At 36.7% G+C, this 24,186-nt stretch overlaps 1 protein-coding gene across 1 annotated transcript in view; it reads right to left on the minus strand.

Moving 5' to 3' along the window:
* LOC124372418 overlaps positions 1-24,186 on the minus strand; it is a 29,455-nt gene continuing 5,269 nt past the window's right edge. Inside the window, exons 5-16 of the mRNA XM_046830817.1 lie at positions 23,891-24,132; positions 22,795-22,911; positions 20,943-21,099; positions 19,041-19,172; positions 18,111-18,313; positions 16,670-16,830; positions 15,417-15,593; positions 14,217-14,344; positions 12,627-12,762; positions 4,396-4,661; positions 3,970-4,095; positions 1-400 (exon numbers count right to left, since the gene is read on the minus strand). Coding sequence (XP_046686773.1) covers positions 197-400; positions 3,970-4,095; positions 4,396-4,661; positions 12,627-12,762; positions 14,217-14,344; positions 15,417-15,593; positions 16,670-16,830; positions 18,111-18,313; positions 19,041-19,172; positions 20,943-21,099; positions 22,795-22,911; positions 23,891-24,132 — 2,049 coding nt within the window. The 3' untranslated portion in view covers positions 1-196. The remainder of the gene's footprint in view (positions 401-3,969; positions 4,096-4,395; positions 4,662-12,626; positions 12,763-14,216; positions 14,345-15,416; positions 15,594-16,669; positions 16,831-18,110; positions 18,314-19,040; positions 19,173-20,942; positions 21,100-22,794; positions 22,912-23,890; positions 24,133-24,186) is intronic.

Genomic DNA, 24,186 nt, shown 5'->3' on the forward strand with positions numbered 1-24,186 from the left:
AATAACATTATTCAATAAACAATATTCAAAACTTATTTTTTTAATAACTTATAACAATAGACTATCAACAATTTTACAATAACGAAAACAAATACAACAAAACACAGTAAATCATGGAAATGCAATATACATAAAATATTTATGAACAAAACATCTTTATAAACGTTATAAAGAAAATAAGCTTATATTTACTTGGCTATTTTCCTTTACTCTTTTTGGACTTAGATTTATTCAAATCCTGTCCTTTTGTCTTCTTATCAGGTGACTTATCTTGAGATTTTTTACTTTTTGCTTTCTCTTCTTTTTGTTTTTTTAACTCAGCCTCCTTTGCAGCCTTAATCTCGCTGATGAGTTGTGTTCTCAGAAGAGCCGTTTGCTCGAAAACGTCTTGTAAACGTTCCTGAAGACATTTATTACATACAATTAATTGCTATTTCCATTCTATCATTTACATGATTTGACTGCGACATTGCTTATACAAAGTACTCCATAGATACAAGAGAAACAAAAAAGTGTTGTAATGTCTATTCTGAAATGCATCTGCTCAACAGGTGGTTTTAGTATTGATTGTTCAGGGGGGAGGTGCGCCTTTCAATTTAACATTACCTTTACTATAACAGATAATTTTAATTTTTGATACAACAAAAAATTTACTTATACTCAAAGTTTAGTACATTAGGTTAGGTTAGGTTATATAATTTTTTATAATTACATACAATACATACAAGAATAGTTAAGATTTTTCATAAAAACATCTTTTTTGAGGGAGCCATTGCCATTGTCTACTTGTGTAAAAACTTAAGACGAATCTCTGCCTTACCACTAACAATGGTTTGTTGTTAATTAAACAATATAGATACAACAATACTTCCACAATCTGTGCACCTTATTACATAACACAATATTACATATTAAGTTACATACAAAAACAATAGATTAAAAAACTTAAACATGCACTAAAAGCAAATGTCAGTATGGTAGAAGATGGATGCTACTGATCATTCTAGGAGAGCGTTATTATCAGTTATAAAAGCAATGTCTGTTATGGTAGTGCTATGGATCACAAACTGTACCCTACTCTAAAAAGAATATGAGATTAATTCATCCCCACTCATCTAGATGAAGCACAATTCAAATCTTTAAATTAGAAATGTTCTAATAAATTTGATTGTGAGTTTTGATGGCCTTCCGAGTCAGATAAAAAGAGGTGGGTCAATGGAACTGAAACTACCTTGTTGCAATGCTCCATAACCGTAGCATTTATGGAACTGTGACAACAAAAAGTAAAAGGTTCCATTGGAACTAGTGAGACAATGTGACCGCTGCAACGATTGCTTACCATTACAGTGCTCTGTACCAGTACTGTTACGGGAACGATTAAATAAACCCAACACTATATGTTGCATTGAGACCACAGGGATATATTTATTACTCCCGCTCTTCCCCTCTCAATTCACACTTATCTGCTATAGCTGGAGATCTCCATATGTTAACAGGCTACATCTACCTCAGAGTTAGTAACCAGTAAGTGTGTTTGTTTTAATAATCTTTTAACAATGACTTATTTAGACAATATACTTTTTTTAATTCTACTGCAGTATTTATATGTACTTGTAAAGTAAGTACGGTTCTTTTATTAATCTCTCAAACAGTGTGCATTACTTGCATGAATTTAATTTATTTGTAGTTGGATCATTTTGGGCATGACTAAAGCAATGGCAGCCATAACTAGTTACAAATTATTAGATTCATTCTCCCTCCCACTCACCAAAGCCAAGTCCTAGTTACTCGTACATGATTTTAATCTCTAGTTTTTTATGCAACTAATGTTCCCATTTTATATTATTATGACCATTATTAAATATTATCTCTATAAGGCAGAAGTAAACTACAACATGTCTTTGCTGGGGCTGCATGCAATTTTTCAAGTTTATAGCTCATTTCAGTCTTGAAAATGTCATGCGGACAGACATACAAACGTACAGAAAATACATGTTTACATCCCTCCAATAGGCAAAAGAGATATTGTGCTAGCCTTCTGAATGACAAATAGCAGACACTCAGCCAATCCCATGTATGAACATGCACCATCAACAGAACTCATTATAACTTCTATATAAATAATATTTAAGGTCCATAGATGATATTTTGCTTCAAATATCGCTAATTGACTATTTAAAATTATTATTTCTTTTTTAATTATCCACAGTCATTGTTTTTAATTTAGGCCTATTTTTCCATCAATTGTACACTCATCAAATATAAACTGACATGTATGATGTCAAAAAAGAGGAATTGACATAACGTTTATCTCATGAAATCTTTACTCTGTTAAATCTCTATATCAAAGGGCCAGGAATTGTTTTAAATTGTGTAGAGTACCTGTTCCTGTACCTATGTTTTCCGATCATAAATAGTTGCAACACAAAACAATTTATATAATATAACTCACAACATTATGTCATACTCAAAGAACCATATCCATGCTAAAGTACAGGGTGAGTCTAAAAGGACTTTACAACTTTGAAATTATATAGATATTTATTAACTTTACTTACAGACTTGAAATATATGTAGTTTTGTAGCAAATTACTTCAAGTTTATTGCCATATTCTTATTTCGGTTCGATGTGACTTCCCAAAAATCCCAATGGTAATCAATTTTTCGCCACAACCGTTCTAGCAAATCTGGCGTAGCTTCAGCAACCGCAGCTGTGATTCTTCTTCTTAGATCTGCAAGACTGGCTGGTAGAGGTGGACCATACACTTTATCTTTAATGAAACCCCATAGAAAACAATCCATAGGAGTCAAATCGGGGGATCGAAGTGGCCATGCAATTGGTCCTGAATGCCCAATCCAGCGACCTGGAAAACGACCGTTTAGGAAATCCCTAACATCTGTTAGGTAGTGAGGTGGTGCTCCATCTTGCTGGTAGTAGAAAGGAGCATCCTGTTGTTCATCTTCATCAATTTGAGGAATCAAAAAATTCTGCAACATATCAAGGTAAACGATACCAGTGACAGTTCTCTCCATGAAGAAAAATGGCCCGTACACTTTAAATTTACTCATCACACAAAACACATTCACTTTTGGACTGTCCCGAACTCGTTCAAGCGATTCTCTTGGGTTTTCGTTCCCCCAGATTCTACAGTTATGAGTGTTCACTTTACCACTGAAATGAAAGGAACTCTCATCACTGAAAATTATTAAGTTCAGGAATGTCTCATCTTCCCTAATTCGATCCAACATTACAGCACAGAATTTTCCACGAGCAGCTTTATCTAAATCAGTGATATGTTGTACCATCATAAGTCTGTATGGTTTTAAGTGCAAACGACCTCCATAGCATTCGCCAAACTGTCTTTTGTGGAATTCCAGTCTCCACAGCTTCACGCCGCGTTGATTTTTTAGGACTACGGGCAAAGCTTTCCCTGACCTGTTCGATAGTAGCATCACTAACCAGTGGGCGACCTGGCGATTTCTCATGACGAACACAACAACCTGTCTCGACAAAATTCTTGTGCCAACTGTAAATAGAAGGCCTGCTTGGAGGGCCTCTTCCATATTCTGTGCGAACTCTACGCTGAACACTTGTAGCAGAGTTTGTTTCATGAAAGAATAACACACAGCGAGCACGCTCTGCACCAGTGAAAGTAGCCATTTTACTACAGACGAAGCTGGCGCTCGCAGTGGCGGAACTTGGTACTATAGCACTACGGGAGTCAAACTTGAAGTAATTTGCTACAAAATGACACATATATCAAGTCTGTAAGTAAAGTCAATAAATATCTATATAATTTCAAAGTTGTAAAGTCCTTTTAGACTCACCCTGTATATTTAATTAAACCAATCATAGCCCTATAAATTTATAACAAATCCTCAAAAATTAAGATTTTGACCATTATCCTAATTCAGGATATGATTAGTTAAAACTAGAAACCGGACTGCATAAAATAAATAACATAGTACCATATTCTTTGCTCTCAAGTCAGCCAGAGCCTTATTTATCCCAGCTTGCTGCACCAACATGTCTCTGTGGTCTATCTTCAGTGATTCCTCCTTGATGGAATCTTCCAATTTCTGCTCTCCTGATACCTATGAGCAGATAAGTTACAGTGATATTTATAATAAAATAAACCACACAGTACTAAATTATTTGTCCTCATTTCAGCTAGAGCCTTATTTATCTCAAAATAAGTCTGACTGATCCACTAATGAAAACTCTCTAAACAATTGGTTATTTTTCTATATTTTACTAGTTGGGATGAAGAAAAATGGAGGGACATTCAATATGTATGAGAAAGAATACGAATATATACACAGCAAAAGTTTGTACGTTATTGAATAGTACTGGATCAGTCATATCTATCCTACTACTCTATACATAGTACTTACCACTGATGATGACTCTAGAGGCCGAGAGGGTTTAGGAGTTAAAGGATGTAAGGAGATGGATATTTGACTGGACAAAGAAATCCTGCTCATTTTATCCTCTGACTGTCTTGAGAACTTGAGGAAGTCATGGAAGTGTCTCAAATCGCTGGGAACACTTCTGGCGAGTGAGCGGATGCTAGAGCATCGTCCAAGTAGCTGTGTTAGCTCTTCTGTCTTATTAGGTTTCAGGTGGAACATAGCTTCCTCTGACATGTCTTCTTCAGCACCTTCATACACAGTTACACAAGTTACCTACTTGTCTTATTTGCTCCCAAGGCCACTGACTATCTTAGGTTCAATTCAATAATACTTTATTCATATTGCATATACATGAATGGCATAAAAATATTTAAAAGGGATTACCTGACTTTCTTGTTTACTGTCATAGCCATTGAAAACATATTTATATCTGGCCTCACTTCAGTGGTGAGGGGTCTTAAAGTAATCTCTTGCATTTATTTTGGGAAGATGAGTTATATTTGAATTTTATGTATCATTAAAATTAAAAACAACTGTGTAAATATTTGTACTCCAACCTCTAGTATAAAAATATATTTCCCACCCAAAATGTCATTTTCTAAAGGTGGTAGAGGCATTAATGTACAAATCTTAGGAATATTAGACTTCTTTCATTGTTAAGCAGCACAAAAGTAAAGTATCTTGGAACAGAAAGAAATCTTAAGGGAAAAAATTGATATACATAGATTTAGCTCCTGAAGACATAAAATTAGCTCTAACTAATGCAAGAAGAAATCTAGAAAGAAAAATTTTTGAGGACTACGCAACTTAGGTAGAAGGGAATCCCCAGTAGCTTGCGTGAAGATGTAAGGGCAAGAGCTCACAAATAAAAACTATTTGGATGCTAATTTCCTACAATGATCAAGAAACATTGTATTCGGTTGTAGAGATATTTTCCCCAAACTTCACCTATCATTTATGAGGAAATAGTGGCAACAGAAATTCCAATTTTCACAAAGTGGAAATGTTCCAATTTGGACAAAGTTAGGAAATCACTTTTCACAGGGAGCCCTCACAAGAAACATTATGGAGAGAATAAACTCCTGGTAGTTGATCTCTAAGATGATAACAGTGATCCTTAGAAGGAAAAGCCAGAATATATCAGGTAAGAAGCAAACAATCAACAAAGGTTAAAAGATAGGAAGTAAGGTAGGAAGTAACCTACCAGCTAGTCCTTATTCTGAGAGGAGCAAGGGAGGGTATCTTTAGTGTGCGGAAGTCCCACTTCCTTTCTAAACCACAAAACAAATATGAAAACACCCTGTCAATGTATGGTAGAAACTTCCTCCTCATAAGACAAGAAACTCAATCTTTCAGATTTTGCCACACCATTTAGAATAGAATAGAAGAAGCTTTTGTGTGGAGTATAAAGTGTGTAGAGTTTGAGTGCAACTTTTAACATTCCTCGAAATGTGTTTCATGTTTTCTTGTCAAACTCAATGATATCAAATATCAGTAACTCTCCTTTCAAACTATCTATTTTAAAGGATACATTTTCAACATTGGCACCAAAATATGCCCTTTTTCATATTTTACTGAACACAGAAATAAACACTCAAAAGAGAATACAACTGTTGGTTCCCTCACAGTTGGACTCAAAATAGGTAGTCAGTTTTTTTTTTTATTCCAACTACTGCAGAAAATCAACTCATCTCCTGGACCTCATCAGTGAGGGGCCGTAAACTTAGCCGCACATGTCAGAAGGAGAACAGCTCAGCAAAACTAACAAACACTTAATTAAACAAAATATTAAACTGGAGCTACTCCTAACTTGTACAGCACGGCTCGGAGTCTCTACCACTCTACCGGAAAGGCCAAACGCCTTCAAAAGGTCAGTGGGCTCTGCAGCCAATAAACCACATACACATACACTATATAAAACACACATGAGCCGGGGAGATATAGGTATTGAACCGGCTCAGACTCCCCCCCCAAAAGGAGGAACTCCCCTCTGTTAATTTCTTCAAAATGAAGAACCAAACGAAATGCCTCTCCCCCCCCAATGGTTGAAGAATTATAAACCAGAAACCCTGAAGTCTGCAGAAGGGAAAACCAAGAAAATCCAGTTGGAGGCAAGAAATCACTCCAAGAGTTGCGTGGGTACAAAGAAGAAAACAGGAACCTTGATCAGGAAGAAAGAGCAGAGGTGATCAGGCCTCTGGACCTAAAACCCTCCCGCACAGACTAAAGAGAAATCACGGATGACTCCGGCAAGGCTTCAGATGGGATATGTGCGCCTTCCTGAAAATCTTCCCGGACTGAGGATCTCCCAGTCAGGCAGTCACCGGAGTCAGAAACTTCAAGATGCGGTGGGGACCAGTCCACCTGTAGCAAAGTTTAGCAGCTCTTTTATCCACAGCCGAACTGACTGGGTGAGCCTTGCAGTAAACTAGATCCCCCACCTGGAAGGGATTGGCAATACGACCTCGGTTGTACTTCCTCCTTACTAACTCCCTAGCCCGAATGAGATTCCGCCTGGCTGCCTCCCAAGTGGCTTTCACATTGGGAGTACCAGGAGGTGGCAGAAGATCGCTAATTTTCCAAAGGTTCGCCAAAGGGTTGTTTGGCGGAAAGCCAAATAATAACTCGAAAGGTACCGCCTTGTGACTTTCATGCTGGGCCGTATTAAAGGCAAATTGGATCCAAGGTAGTTGTTGATCCCAGGTGGTCTGATTTTCCGCATGAAAGGCAATGAGAGCAGATCGAAGATTGCGATTAAACCGTTCGGCGTGAGAAGGCTGAGGATAGAAAGGGGAAGTAGTCACATGGCGCATTCCGTGCCCAAAGCACATTCTTTTAAAGATATTGGAGACAAACTGTGAACCATTATCGGAAACTAAGGTGGCGGGGATTCCAAAGTGTTGAAAAAAATGGTTATGAAGTGCTTGCACCGTGAGCTGCGCGGTAGCACTCCGCAATGGGAACAACCAAACAAACTTGGAGAAGGCATCCACACAAACAAGTAGGAACTTATTTCCGGACTTCCTACGCGGGAGAGGCCCAACATAGTCAATGAAAACCTTCTCCAAAGGTTTTTCCGCCACCTCAGATGACAAAAGACCCAACTTGGTATTTTGAGCGGGTTTGCTTAGCGAGCACAGTTCACAAGAACGTACTCGAGCTGCAATATCCCGGTCCATACCTTTCCAGATGAACTGATCCCTAATCTTCGCGATGGTCTTATGAATTCCTAGATGTCCGCCCACAGGAGAAGAATGAAAATACTGAAAGACCATCGGTACAAGAAAGCTTGGCAGCACTAACTTAGGTTTTCTCCGCTGCTTGTCACGGCAGCATAGAGCACCTCGGTACAGAAAATAAGGAGGGTGGGCACCTCCGTTTTTAAGCTCATTGATGATAGCAGTCAGCTCGGGATCCTTAAGTTGGTGTGGAACAATGTCCGAAAATGCCAGAGGAAAGTCTAGGAGCACGCCACAACATGGCGGCTCTGATAAATTCTGGTGGTCGTTGGGTAAGTGATACATGCGTGACAGAGTGTCCGCTATGATATTTTGGGTGCCTCGCACGTGCTGCACTGTGAACTTAAGGGCAGAAATTTGGACTACCCAGCGACCAATCTTCCCGAGCTGACGGGGGTGGGCAAGGAGCCAAGAAAGTGCCTGGTTGTCGGTTTCCAACAAAAATTCTTTATGTTCTAGGTAACGCCTGAACTTATTAATTCCAAACACGACAGCCAAACATTCCAGCTCATAAACAGAACAACTCTTCTTCTCACAAGGGGTTAACGTGCGTGAAGCATAAGCTATGGGCTGCCGGATACCATCTACTTCTTGCGATAAAACAGCAGCAACGGCTAAGGAGGAAGCATCAGTTTGCAAGACGAACTTACGACTGAAATCAGGCATAGCCAAGACTGGAGGCTGCATCACTGCCTCTTTCAGCTGCTCAAAAGCAGTCTGTTGCGCTTCACCCCACTCAAACTTGGCACCCTTTTTCCTAAGAGAGTTCAGAGGGGCCGCCACTTCAGCAACATTGGGGATGAAACGACGATAAAAATTTATCATTCCCACAAAACGGGCAATCCCCTTGGCATCCTTAGGAGGAGGAAACTCCCTGATTGCCTGGGTTCTCTCTGGATCAATACAAACACCTCAAGAAGAGACAAGATGACCCAGAAACGATATTTCAGGCTGAGCAAAACTCACCTTTTCAGGATTGACGGTAAGGCCAGACTCTCGCAGCCTAGTTAGAACTTCCTCTAGATGAGTCAAGTGCTCCTCATAACTCTCACTGTACTCAAGCAGGTCATCCAGATAGTTGAACACGAACTTAAATTTGACATCATGAAAGATAGAATCCAGGAGTCTGGTGAGTGTCTGGGCCCCCACAGCCAAGCCCATTGGCACTCGGGTGAACTGGTACAAATTCCAAGGCACACAAAAGGCAGTGAGAGGTCAAGACTCGTGTTTTAGAGGAATCTGATGATATGCCTGATTAAGATCAAAAATGGAGAAATACTTGGCCTTACCAAACCAGTCGAAAGCAGAATGCAAATCGGGGAGAGGCACGGAGTCAATTTCTATCTGAGCATTGAGCTTTCGATAATCCAGGACCAATCTGGACTTCCCATTAGGTTTCGGCACTAGAAACGCTGGACTGGAAAAATTTGAGCAAAACGGCTCGATTACCCCACTCTTAAGTAAATCATCAATCATATTTCTCAGAATTTCCATCTTGGGCGGAGCAAGCTTATATGGATGGGAACGTACAGGACGGGTGTCTGTAAGACGAATCTCGTATTCCAAGAGATTGGTCGTGCCCAGTTTGTCAGTTAGGACTTCAGGAAAACTGGAACAAATCTGCCTTATGTCCTCAGCCTCTTTCGGCGTAAGATGTCCTAGTTGGTCAGGAGGAGTCAAGCTCTTATCTACCATCTCTAAGGCAGCAGTCCCACGAGACTCGACATCTGAAAAGGGAACGAGCACCCGCCTGGCGAAAGCAAAGAAAACATGACTGGAGGCCAAATCCAAAATCATGCCAGTTTTTCCGATAAAATCTGCTCCCAAGATGAAAGGAAAAGTCAGGTCCTTAGCCACCAAAAAGCTCCAATCCCAAGAGAAATAATTAATTTTGATGTGAATCTGGGCACTACAGATAATAGGTAAAGGTGTGCGTGAAGCAGTCCAACAGATAAGTGAACTAGGCTCAACCTGCCATATTAGCCCAGAGGATTTTAGATCTTCAAAAAACGACAAAGAAATCAGGCTGCGTGCTGACCCAGAATCAACCAGGGCCTTCTGCACCACATTCCCCACAAGTACATCCAGTTGTGGGCAGGTTGAGCGGGCAGCCCTTACTCCCTGCGCAGCCAGAGCAGCAACCTCCCCTCTCGGCCAACGATGATAACTGTCCCCAAGTCTATTTCTTTCTGTTTTCTTTCTGTTCTGTATTAAACCAGCTACCCTTTTACCATCAAAATCAGGTACATATTTGCCCTCAAAATTACCTTAACGGCACGAGTCGGGCTTACTCGTCCGCAAGCTTACTCGTCCGCAAGCTTACTAGTTTTTTTTATTAAGTGGACAAAACGGTCTAATATGTCCCACTTGCTTGCAGCCATAACAGGTAGGAGGCTGTCTACGGGAAGGAGCAGCTGCTGGCTCAGACTGCACCGGAGCATGGACCGGCCCCGGAGGCAAGTGAGGAAGATGCCTCGACATGGCCTCCCTTTGATCATCCGCATCCTGAACCCCTCTAGAGATGATGGAGAGGCGGTCCAAATCCGCAAAAGATGCGGGACGGCTACAAAAAATCAAACGGGAGCGTTCTTCAGGTTTAATGCCCTCCAAAATAAGGCTCACCAACTCCGTTTCGCTCAAGCTCAAGCGCAACACCCGGGCTACATCCCGTATCTCCCCGACAAAATGGCTCAACGTCTCGTCTGGTGCCTGAGGACGATAAACGCGTTCCACCCGCAAGCGCTCCCTAACCCGAGCAGGTACAAAGAACTCCAAGATCTCGGCGTGGAACTGGTCAAAGGTGGCACCTCTCTTAAGGCAGTCTAGAAGGCGATCAAAAAGCGGCCTTAAGGAAAACTGCGCTAAAATCTGCATAAGCATGGCATCTGTCATACCAGGAAATTCTCTTAGCTTAAAAACTTCCAGAAGGAAATGGATAAGTAAATTAGTGTCAAGCCCATCAACTCTGGGGAAGTGTTGTAAAACACTCCCCAAAGGATGGGGCAGTTTGCCAAAGCTAGAAAAGGAAGGCACAACTATATATGATGCCTCACCAGCCGCTTCAGGAGGGCCACTACCCATCGGAGACATAGTAACTCTGGGAGGCTCGAAAGAAAGAGCCGGTGGATGGTTAGCAAAAGTAATGGTAGTGGGAACCTCCGTTGGAGTGACAGCGGTAAATAGTACCCCCTTCTCTTTCACCGAGCGCACCTCACTCAAACCATCTAAGGCTTGTTTTAATTTGTTACTGGCCGAAAAAGCCCAACTTTTAATATCAGAGTCTAAACTAGGAGCTGACATAAGTAAAACTATTCTGTCACGCCAATGTAAAAGCTGAGATGCCAATCTAGCCTTTGCTGACCCGGACATGGGAAGTGACTCAAAATTAATATCGTCTTCTAATTCCTCCATTCGGGTTTTACAAAACTCAAATTCTGTGTTAATTTGGAACTCTGCATTCCAGCTGCGGTCCAACGCTATACAAGCCCGTAATTGAGCTCTTAATGCCCTCACATCTCCCTCGGGCTTCTGTCCTCTCGCCAGGACCTCAAAAACCAACTCTGGCTTGCGTAGATGTTCAGGCACCAGGGAAAACGCCATACCAAACAATTAAGACAAATAAATACAAAAAATAAACAACAAAGCGTACGCAACAATTACTTAGTAACCTAAGTGGACTCAACTCACAAAAGGCTTACACTGACGAGGTCCAAGTGAAGAACTTAATACCTGCTACCTAATAGAAGGATACCCTGCAAATATACACTAACCACAACCTACAAACACAGAAGCAATAAATATAACAAAACAACACATTGATAGGGGAGAAGTAGAGTACAGTTAGATAAATTTAGCGGTTAAGCAATTTAGAGTCCCTTGCTCCCTGCAAAGGGTAAGTCTGCAGGAAGCAAAACACTAAACCAATTCCACCCGGTATCCTGTGCTAGGGCGAGCTCCTAATGAAAAAAAAGTTGTGTACTCTAACCTCCCCCTACCTAACACTAACCTACACCAACAAACAAAACCAGAACTGAGAGACAGCTGAGAGAGCAGCTAACCACGCTCTGCTACCATTGAAACCGTACATCGCCGCTCGCACACCCACAGCAAACCATCAGGGAAGCGCCCATGGTGGCGAACGGGATGCCGGATCAAAACAAAACTAGGTAAAAAAGAACACCGTGGTCAGTATACTCAGGTTCATTTACTAAGACACAGCATAGGCCTATCCAGTCAATATAAAAATATATATATATACTATAAATAAAAAATAAATAAAATAAATAAAAAGTGCCTGCAGTTGTATACCTCAAACAATCCTTGTCAGGTGCACCTGCATACAAAAATTAGAAACGCCATAATTTGAAACAAGAAATGCCAATTCCACCCGGTATCCTTCGGCTAAGGGCGGGCTCCTAATGAAATCCAAGAAATAACTAAATAATATCTAAAACTAACTTAAAATTAAATAACAAAATATAAACTATATAAATGGCAACAATAACAATAACAAATAAATAAAGAATATGATCAGGGTATCACAGATGTTGACTAGTAGAAATGTCCATCATGGTGGCCGTCCTTCAGCAGAGCGCAAAAGCGAAGGTTCTCTGCGACCACGCATGATGGAGAGATGACAGCAGAAAATCAACTCATCTCCTGGACCTCATCAGTGAGGGGCCGTAAACTTAGCCGCACATGTCAGAAGGAGAACAGCTCAGCAAAACTAACAAACACTTAATTAAACAAAATATTAAACTGGAGCTACTCCTAACTTGTACAGCACGGCTCGGAGTCTCTACCACTCTACCGGAAAGGCCAAACGCCTTCAAAAGGTCAGTGGGCTCTGCAGCCAATAAACCACACACACATACACTATATAAAACACACATGAGCCGGGGAGATATAGGTATTGAACCGGCTCACTACTGAAATGTAATTTGATATTGTATAAAAAATATTAATCCATTTTACCTGCAATCTGAGTGAGAAAGTCCTGTCTAAGTTGTTGGCACAGTTCAGCATCATTGCCTTCTTCTTTCCACTTGGACTGGAGCTCACGAAGCTGGTCAAAGAGAGTCATATCCTCTCGAAGCCTCACTGGCATCACCTAGTGACATTCTGGGGTTATTATTTTACAAACAAGCATTTATTTACTTGCTTTTTTACAGACATTACACTAATTACAAGAAATCACTACCTCTAGTAAATAGTTTATTACAATTTCTATGAGATTTCACAGTTGTACACTAAAGAACATATTTGAGAAAATTTAAATCATATATCAATAAGCCATAATTTTATTATGGACATTTTTAATCCCTTCAAAGGTTTTGGTGCAATATTACGTTCATAGCGATTGCGTAAAAGTGTGCTAATAATGACATATTAATACATATGTGTTACATGTCATATTAATATTGTTATATTGTTGCTGTTATATTCCATTGTCTGCCGTGATATTGTGCAGGAAGCACTTCTATGGCAACTGCATTGCAAAGTTGTTCTGGCATTTTCTAATAGCATTTTCTAACCACTTCCTTGGTCCTCTGCCATGACCGTTTGCACCTTGTTGAGTTCATTGTAGTCGCACAGTACAGACAACTACTACAGCGTGTTGTTGTTGAAGATCACATGTATTATAGTAATTTTAGGTTTTATTTCTAGTGTTTATTGTACCATGAAAATATCCTATGCACATTTTTCTTATGATTGTAGACACAGTCACAGATAGTGAAAATTACAAGTACAAAATATATTTTTTTAAATACCGTAACCAACATTTTTTTAAATGCTAAAAATTACTTATTTTGCATAAAAAGGTACAACTAAACTCTACAAACATTTCTCTGTAAAAACCACTCATAAAAATTCATCAAACATCACATTTTTTGGTACAAACACACTGTTGAGGGGTTAATAGAATATTCTATTCATTGTTTAAAAAAATTTTTGTAAAATATCAACACACTTTAATACGAATGTACATTTTACTATTAACACAATTCTTAATATTTAAAGGCCTCACTCATTGTAGAATTCTGTGATTAACACCAGGTAAAAATATTTTTATTTTTGACATGTTCTGGACTTACTTTGTTACACTTTTTTGAAGAGGTTTTCACAAAGAAAACATGCTGACAAAATCAACGTATCACAGATCTGTCCACCAACCCACTTTGACTTACTTTCTAAATCCATAACTATGCTTTTGTTCAATAGTAAAGTTGATATTGGCAGTCAAAAAGTTTCAACTACTAAGAAAATAAGACCATCACATGAGTTACAAGCTGCCTTGTCTTGAAATTCCCTTATCTATTCTGTAATTATTTTGAAATCTTTTTCATCTCTCACAACATTCCTTGGCCATTGTTTTACTCTTATTATCTGTTATGTTCCAAATGAGAATTTATGTTACATATAAACACTATAAATAGTGCACTATTAACCTACATTCAACACTTTCTTAAAGGGATTAAATTTTGAATTTTCAAACTAATTATAACTTTGGCAAAAATTGCGCATATACTGGAATTACTGTAAATAAATCTATAAATTTAATACCTTTTGTTCATTAGCGACTAAAGTTAAACTCCATGATGGTTTATTGACATCTCTGAAGAACTCTAAATCTAACTCGTCAACAAGACTTTCGCTTTCAATAAGTGAATCTTCTTCTCCAATACTATCAGCTAAAACAAACCAATAAATAAATTACAACTGATAATGGATTAGTTTTGTTTGAAATCATTTAGTTATATTAATTAACCATTTTGGACAAAATTAGCAATGTTTATAAATTGTACAAACAAATAGATTGTATTTGTCACCCAAACGATATTGGTTTGCAAACCAGTTTTTGAGAAAAGTGAAGATTTGACTTCATTTTTTACAGTAGTACACAAGGCAATGATTTTGTATGAACTGATACAATAGCATATCAATGGCCTGCACAGAAAGTCTTTACCAAACTGACTGTAAGTTTATCCAGCATTAGTTAAATTTTAAGATCAGCAGCTCAAAACAATTCTTTTCTTGCTATATTTAACTTTACAGAGTCCTTTAAATGTTCTTTGTTTAAAGTTTATTTTTGACGATGGAAGGATTGTGAAGGAAACAGGATTTTTCCGGACATTTGCCATCGTTCAGTGAAACCTAATAGTGTTACTGATTTCTTCTTTCAATGTTGTTGTTCTTTGACCTGTTGACCTTCAAAATCAATATAATTCTTCCTCGGACCAAAAAGAACGTACAATAAATTCATAAAAATAAACAAAATAAGGCCATTTGTAACCTATTTCATGGGTACAACTGTAATGTGCATTACAGTATCATGTTTTAAATCTTTAGATAAATTAATTAAAATGCATGAATTTGATTTATAAATCTTTTGATAGTGTAATAAAAACCTTGAACTAAATAATTTCAAGTGGGATTTAAATAATTTAAAACCATAGAAATGTTTAATATCATTAGGAAGTTTATTTCTCTACTATATTCCTAACAATGACGGTAAATTTCCATAAATTTATAATCTATGATCAACTAATTGATTTCTTCAGTTGGTTGGTTAATTTGATGTAATTTCAATGTATATTTTAAATTAATATGCCAACTTTCATTTACGGTATGATTTTGATACAGGTCACTGTTATCTTTTCCTTTGCGAATTAAGAAGATTAGAAGTGATATATGAGTCTTCCATTGGTGAACAGATAAATTTCCATAATTTTGCATCAACAAGCAGCAATATCAGTGACGTACCCTGAGAATTCAGTATTATGTCAGGGAGATGCTCCTTGTAGTACAACATAGCTTTCCTCTGGTCCAGACTGAGGGGCCAAGAGTTGTGAAGCAGTCTCACTTCCAGAGTGTATACACAAGGTCTGGTGCTGCTGGTTCTTTCCTCCAGCACTTCACTTCTTCTCGACCTTTCTTTACCTAGTACACAATGTGCTATTAACAGAATTCGTACTGGAACATTAATTGAACTTGAATTTCATTGCGTAGCATTTCAAACCAGTATAGTCTATCTAAAATATTAGGTAAGAAAGACTCTATTCCCTTATTTTCTTTTTACCACACAGGATTTTCCAATATGAAAGCTGGAACATAGTTTCAAACGTCAGCTGAGTAGGAAAAATTCATCAGCTTAACAGTAGAGAGACTGGACTTAAAACAAAGGTACATGGGAGTAATGGAGTTCAGCAAAGTGGAACCAGAGGAAAATCACAAAACTAGTGCCTGTCAGACAAACTACTCAAAAAAGATCAAGGCAGATATTTAACATCAATTCATAATAAGATCTGTTAAAAACACTATTATACCTGTACATGTGCATTAGACACTGAGATGCTGATGTAGTTGAATTGAGTACTCATGTCTAGATAAGTCTAATCGGTTGGTTGGCTATAGATATCTGAAGTTCAAACATAGTACAGAGTGTTCTTTGCATTTTTGTTCAGGCAGAGTAATGGAATGTGTTAACTCTTTAAATACCGGTACTGGGTTTTCTAATAGCCAAGAAAAGTGCACTACTAGATGAATTTCAATTCAGCAGGTTTTGTACTATTTGTATTATTTAAGGAATATGTGATTCAAATTAATTTACAATAATTGATACAATTATGTTGTGTATTATATATTTTAAAGATTTATTTATAGCCTAGCTATGAACTTGGTAGATTTAAGAAACAACTAGTTCTTTATTTGTCAACGTCCTTAGATAAATACTAATTGTCATAAATAAATATTAAACAAACGAAACATAACCAATGTAAATATGAGGTGTGACAACTATAAGATTTGAATGTAGATGCCATAACCATTAGTCTTATTAGATGGAGTAGGATAAATGCTTGAGTAGTAGGTTGTCATGTCGGATGCAGCAATCATGAGAAGCTTAAAATTAGAGCAGCAAATTAATTTCAAATTTCTTGTGAAATTTAAAGTCCTGTAAGCTTGATAAGCTTCATATGAGATTATATTAAAATTTGCCAGATGATATTGAGTTATACCTTTTAGTTTGAGCACAGGAATGATTATATGTCCTACACCACTAGTGTTCAGGACAGAGTTGCCAAGCTCATCCAGGATTGTGAAGCTGCAAACCACTGAGTCACTGGAAAGGCTTAACCGCAACATCACAGTCACGTCAGCATAAGCTTCCAGCAGGCACCTGAGAACCATCATGAGTATGAGAAATATTTGTTAGCTGTTGATTCAAATATTGTGTTGAGAGAGACTAATTTTCTTACCTTCTTTAACATCTTTAATTTCCCAGGAGGTTCACTTCTGGGTGGTTTATACCTTACAGTTGAACATACTGTACACTGGAAGCATACAGCAAATGCTTTGATAGGTCACTTTAATCTGGAAAAGCCTAAGGTGGTCTAGGAGTGGCACATCACTAACCACAAATGTTGAGATATAGGGATAAAAGGGTGAATCGATATGTCTAGTCCACTACAGAGGATTACTGTTGGAGTGGGTGGAGATGTCTTAGTGTTAGAGGCTGTTGCTATCCTAAACATGAGGGAGTAACTTCCCCTGCCCGCTTTGATTGGGGGGGGGGGACTGGAACAGACCTAGCCTTCCTTCTTTCAAGATGATATGACTGACACTTTCCCTCCTCATGAGATCTTGACATGAGGTAGCTCCTACCACGAACCTTACCCATGTTGAAAATCCTATTACTCTGGAAGAAACAACAAAAATCCTTTTTCTTAGGATTCTTGTCCTTAGTCAAAGAAAAATCAAAAAATATAAATTGTAAAGATACAAGACAAAATGGGTTATTAAAGAAAATGGAAGGATATGTGCAAGTATTTAACAGTAATCAATATACGAGTATGTATCATTATTTTAATTAATTTCTTATGAGCAGGATGGATGGAAATAATAACTTATGAAAGCATCTGCAATTCTGGTTATCTTTTTGTATCTAATAAAGTTAAGCCTGTAAGGGTTCAACCACTGAAAACTTGATACAAGGGAACGTGGCTACACACTGTAATGGCTGAAGAATTTGTAGATCAATCAGTAAAGGTATATAGTTACATAGCCTCTTAGCTTAAGAGTTAATGCACAGTTCATCATTGTTTTTCAATTTTTATATGACTAGAACTCATGATGTGCATGTGTTCAATACTCCCACAATCTAGAAAAAATTGATGATGTCTGTGAGAAGATACTGAGTAAGTAAATTTTGTCAATGATATTGAAAAATTATTGATTATTTCAACGCCTAGTTAGCACTACATTTGGTACCCAAACTAAACACTAATAAGAAAACCATTACTTGGTGATAAAAATATTCTTGTAATGATTTTAACAATTTGAAAATCCATCACCAACTACCGTAACCAAATACCACTTACTTTATATAATATTTTTACTTTTATTAAAAATAATATACAGATCAACTCAACATTTCAAAGACAACTGTGATACACTAACCTAGTGATAAGCATATCCTTGTTGGGGACGTAGAATCCGTGCAAACTCTGCTGGAACTGCTGTGGAGGTTGGATGTGTGTGTCATGGCACTCCTGGCCTACACACATGTGCAGCGAGTCGATCTCTGATACTCCGATACTTCGCAATCGCCAGGGCACAACTGGCAAATCTGTTATCCCGTATACACACAAAGTGTAGCCTCCCTGTGAAATAAAAATACTCTTTTTGATTTCATTCCAAAGTTCAATATGTTTTATGTGACATACAATCCTAATTGCGGTTATCATCTATGTCATTAAATTTAAATTCCACAATTGCTTGATTAATTATTTGATCGTCCTTTCTTAGGATCATTTGATTATAGATAGTTAAAAAATATCTATAATCTATAGATTGTGGTAGTGACGTATAAAAAAATTTTTTGTAGGGTGCTGATTCTCTGGGTGGTTTATGAAGTATAAATATCCTCCAAAAATAGAGGTTTACGAATCATTTCATTAGACATATTGAACTTTGAGACCTCATAAATGTGCTTAAAACAAACTACTAGGTGCAATTTTAATGTATGTCATTCAAAATTGTGGGGGGTGCTTGAGCCCCCCTTATATACTCTCATGCAGTGTAGATAACCTAAAAGAACAACAAATCTTTTTTAGATTTTTCACCATAAAATCTTACAATACTGCAGAACTACCTATCTGAACACCTGAAGGACCCAGTTGCTACTTTTGTACAATTTGACAGCCACGACAAATTATTCCCACATCAATACAATTTGGAGTTTCTGATTTTTAAATTTGCTTCCACCCCAAACGTACTATATAACAAATTTATAAATTGCACATCTGGACAGTTAAATATTTCATGTAAGACAATTTGGTGAGTGGACACAGCTAGCCATATTATAAAATATTTCACTAGTCAACTCACAATATTTTTAGTGAGATGTGTCACACTGTTCTCTACGAAGCCGAGCGGGACATCTTGTTCGGTGTCATTGTCTATTAACCGCAACAACATTTTCTGCAGAGGACACCAGATGTGGAGACTGCAAGGCACTTTCTGTACAGAAGTACCAATTATTATAGATTATACATTAATACAGCAACATGAACTTAGAAACACGCAATGACTAAATGGTGCAAAAGAGATTTTACACTGAACTGTTATGAATGCCCTCCAACCTCGACATAGCACTGGGCATATATTCCAGAAGCAATTTTATCTCCCAGCAACATCCACTCCTATGCTGGCAAACCCATTCACTACCTCATAATAACATTGGAAGCATTTTAATTTGAATTTTTCCACTGATAGCTTCCTAAGACATTTCACTCTTTTTTCCAACTCAGAATAATTAAAATATTTATTCATATTTTCTTTTCAGGAGTTATTCTTAAGAGACTACTGTACTGGTGGCCATATTAATTTTACTGCCATAAAAATAATGTTAAATCTGAAACAATTTTACGTCCTTGTTTTCTATCTTAGTTTGTTATAAGATGTGATTTATTTTAAAGATTCACTTAGTAAAAATCCAACTGCCTTTTAGATTTTTCATATTTTTTTACTGACTATCACAAAAATATCCCAAACTGTTTCATACTTCAACACATAATAATTCAAAAGTACACACTTTACAATATAAACTAAAAAATATTTGGTTGTGTATTAATCACAAAATCAATTAATGAGTCTTCACCAGTATCCGCTTAAAAGTGTTTTAAGTTTAACATAGTTAAGTTTAAAACTAAAGTTTGTTCGCTACACTTGGCTCTTCAGTATAATCATTGAATACTCAATACAGTTATTCAATTAACATTTATTTTGAAAGTTAATATGCTATAATATTTTTACATTAAACTGTCAGCCTTACAAAAAATATGTTAAAATTATTATTATCACGGTCTGGAAATGGATTAGCAGAAATGCTAAAATCGGTTTCCACTGTGATTCCGATGTTAACGACCAGAAGAGGGGATTTTGTAATTTGGATGATTTAAAGATTCTGATGCAGCCATTTACATATATAATGAGGATTACTTAGAATTAATTAATTGAACGGAATTTTAAAGACAAAATATATGTTATATCATTTTTTTGCTAGGAGATTGGTGAAATTGCTATTTTTATACAATTTGTATAATTATTTATATTTAATACTTGCAATTAAACTTACGAAAAAAACATCATATACTGTTGACTCTCGATAACTCGAACCTCAATAAGTCGAATTCTTTGATAACTCGAATTTTTTTCCGTTCTCTTGAGAAAACCTGCCTAAGTCGAAAAAAAACCATGCGTAACTCGAATTAATTTTGCACCCAAATTTTACCTCAATAACTCGAAGTGATAGAAAAATTACCTCTATAACTGGAAGTTCAGTAGATAAGTCGAAGTCTTTAAATACATTACCTCTACAACTCGAAATTTTGTATTGTATGTACGTATGAATTGTAGGCATACATTGCAGTGTGAGAGTAAGCACAAATGCTGTATGTAGTTACAGTACATACATTAGTTTTGTAAAGGATGTAGGGAATAAAAAACATAGTTTATTTGTACCTATAACTCGAATTTTATTTTTTTTACCTCTGTAAGCCGAATTACCTCTGTAAGTCGAATTTAGTGAAATATTACCTTTATAACTCGAACTATTCTTAAGTTGAACTATACGTAACTCGAAGAAAACAGCCGTTCCCTTGAAATTCGAGTTATCGAGAGTCGACTGTATATTATTTTCTTGTAATATTATTACTGTAAGCCATGAATTGAAATGCAAAAGAGATTAACAAAAGTTGAATATTAAAATGTGTAACATGGCAACCTGACCCCAGTTGAATGCAGATTCATAACGCATCGTACGAGGACCACCCACTTATCCGACACTTCAACTTCTCCAACATAATCCTGAAAGACAAGCCTGAAGTCATCCTCAAACCTGAATGGGTACAATCTCTTCAAGTGTGGCACTTTGGTCATCATCTTCCTGGAACCAACAGTCTTAGCACAGTTTTTACCCTGTCAACATTTTTAATTTTTTCACTCTGGTTAGTATCCCTGAACTGATATAACTTATAAACAATGGTTTAAAAAATTACCTTTTGTTAAACCTTACCTGTTAATCACAAATTACTTTTTAATCAATAATCACTATGTGACTATGGCACAATACAGCGTAGAAACCTGGTTGTAGTTTTTACTGAGGTTATCCGGAAAGTAGGATTTATAAAGATTGATCACCCGCCGTCCAGTCCAGACTTGGTGCCAAGCGACTTCCACTTGTTTCGCAACCAACAGGAGTTACTTGGCGGTAAAAGCTTCAACACTAAGGATCAGTTAAAAGAAGCAGTTAAAGATTGGTAATCCTCACTTCTACGACATCAGCAATCAAAAGCTCATAGAACGTTATAACAAATGTTTAAATAAAAATGAAAACTACGTTACAAAATAAAGAAAGATGTGAGGAATAAAATAAACAAGTTTTGTTGAAAAATATGTTATTTTTTTTTATAAATTGAACCTTACTTTCCGGATGACCCTTATACAACAAACTGGAACTAAAGACGGAATCTTAATTATGAATCAGTTGATATGACATGATTTTGAGTTTTCCCCTAAAAGAACAATGTTAAACTCAAACATGTTACGTCCTTACATTGAATTATGGCAAATAAATACGCATCATTTTGAAGATATAATTAGTACTCAAATAAAGACTATAGTTTTACTTGTAAAGCATATACTTTTTTTAATATTCAAACAATGAAACACAAACAAGCTTTAAGATTTTTTATGAATAAGCAGCGACAACATTGAAAAACTAAAAAGCTTTTGGATGCTTATTAATCACATCTCTAAATTGATACATCACGTTATGACTAAAAGTAAGGTCATAAAACTGTTTGAAGTTGAACATTGTACTTATAAGGCTAAAATCAAAATTTCCTGCCGGCTCATAACATATTCTTATTGTACATGGTAATTGGCAATGAATATAAAGTTAACAACAGAATTGTGTTTACCTTTACTAGCTTAGACTATTCGTAACTGATAGGCTAGACAGCATCTTGAAAAAGTCATACTGAAATTGAACAACTACAATGATTTACCCAACTTTGCTGGCCAGCTGAGTAAGTTTGCACTTCTTTATTCAAGAGTTTAAAACCAGAATAGAAGTCAAAATTGCATAAGCATTAATTATTTATAATTCAAAATAGGTGACATTAAACTATTAAATATGTGTTGATTTCTCTATTATGTAATAGAGCACAAACATGTGTATGTGTGTTGACAGGTGTCAACATTTTATCATAAAATTTGGTTGTATTTTCATTTTTGTAAAATTACTAGAACAACTTGTACACAAACTTATATTATGTTTTTATGGATATAACTAACAGGTTATTGTCATCAAAAACTGAAAACAGATTAATAAGGATGAAAATACAAAATGGAACGCAAAACAAAGATGAATCAAACATTTCTCTTAAATGTTTTTTGAGGAAAAAGACCATAAATTTCATTATTTAATTAGGTTATGTTTTTTATTATTTCGTAGTTTATTACAAATCAGTAAACATACATACAGAAATATTTCATATGCAGCCTAATGTGAAATATCATCTAATACCTAGATGAGGTTACTATACCTAGAGCCAGCTTTGGAATTAGCCAAACTTACTTGAGTATGATGATGGCTAGGTTGTGGTCACCGAGAAACAAGCTTTTCTCTTTGCATTGAAGCAGTGTTCTCAACTGTTCCCTCTTACTGACTGCCTTCGTCTTACCCTTGGCCTCCCTACAGTCAGACACGGTTTCTACATTGTGTGTGGTAAATCAGTCACAATAGAACTACACAACCTCTAAAAAGTTTTCAAATGCACCAAGGATTTTGGCAGTGTTATATACTACAAAATAAAATATACTATTCACTATATCATATCACAATGACAAACCATATCAATAACAAGTTCTTGAGTTACCCTATATCTGGACTGATGGATGCAATTGAATCTAACACTATAGACAGTTAAGAAAATCTAACTAGTTTATGAAAGAAATGTTCAGACAAAATTTGTTTAAGATTTTCGCTAATATTCTATCTGTATTCTACCTCATTTATCAACTTTATCACATTTACAGCTTTAGTTAGCTCTAACAAAGAATTCAATTTTAATACATTCTTTTGAGGCAATGTTAATATCAAATTCAGTTTTGTGCTAAAAAATAAATTCACCCCTTAGATGGTAAAAAAGCATACATAGTGGATAAGATGAAGAAAAAAATCATTGTTAGTAAAATGATGTTAGTACTAGTGTGGCACAAGCATATTCATGTGGTTTAAAAAAAACATTAAAAATGGTCTTCAGAATAGAAGTTCTTCCACTTCCATCACAAATGACAACATTGATTGTGTTCAAGAAACTGTGCTAATGGACCAGTGGCGTAACACACACTACAGTATGGACTACCATGGAATAAATCTGAATACATCTAAATTTGTATTAATTAGATAGACTTAATTCAAGGTAAATTTAATTTCTGCATATCAGACAAGTTGGATTGACTTTATATGAATATTTTGGTTATTTTTAGCAACTTAAGAGGTTTTATCCCCCTCATTCTCCCCTAGTTACTCCAGTGGTAATAATAACACAACCTCTATATCAGGATAACTGGATAACATTATCCACATTTCATCATTTTAATTCTTTTTGCCATTTGAAAACAGTTAAATTTAAATATACGAAATCTAAGAATACATAACGATATATTACTTTTGTTTTCCAGTTTTCCCTGTTTTAGCAGATTTCACAGATCCTTTTTTAAGACTTTCTTTCGTAGGTTTCCCCGTCTTGTCAGATTTAGGAGACTTTTTGCCCTTTGTGTCACCAGCTTGTGCCAGCCTTTCCTTCAGTTCTTCTTCCAGGAGGATTTCTTTCTGTCGTTTGGACCATCGGCGCTGCTGGACATAGTCGTAATATTCGCACCTCACTTTCAATAGAGTTTGCTCTCCAAACTAAAATGGAACATTTCAACACCTTAAGTAGAAAAAGAAAGTTTTAGAAACACA

The sequence above is a fragment of the Homalodisca vitripennis genome, unplaced genomic scaffold, assembly GCF_021130785.1.
Source record: "Homalodisca vitripennis isolate AUS2020 unplaced genomic scaffold, UT_GWSS_2.1 ScUCBcl_3151;HRSCAF=8496, whole genome shotgun sequence".
Taxonomy (NCBI): Eukaryota; Metazoa; Arthropoda; class Insecta; order Hemiptera; family Cicadellidae; genus Homalodisca; species Homalodisca vitripennis.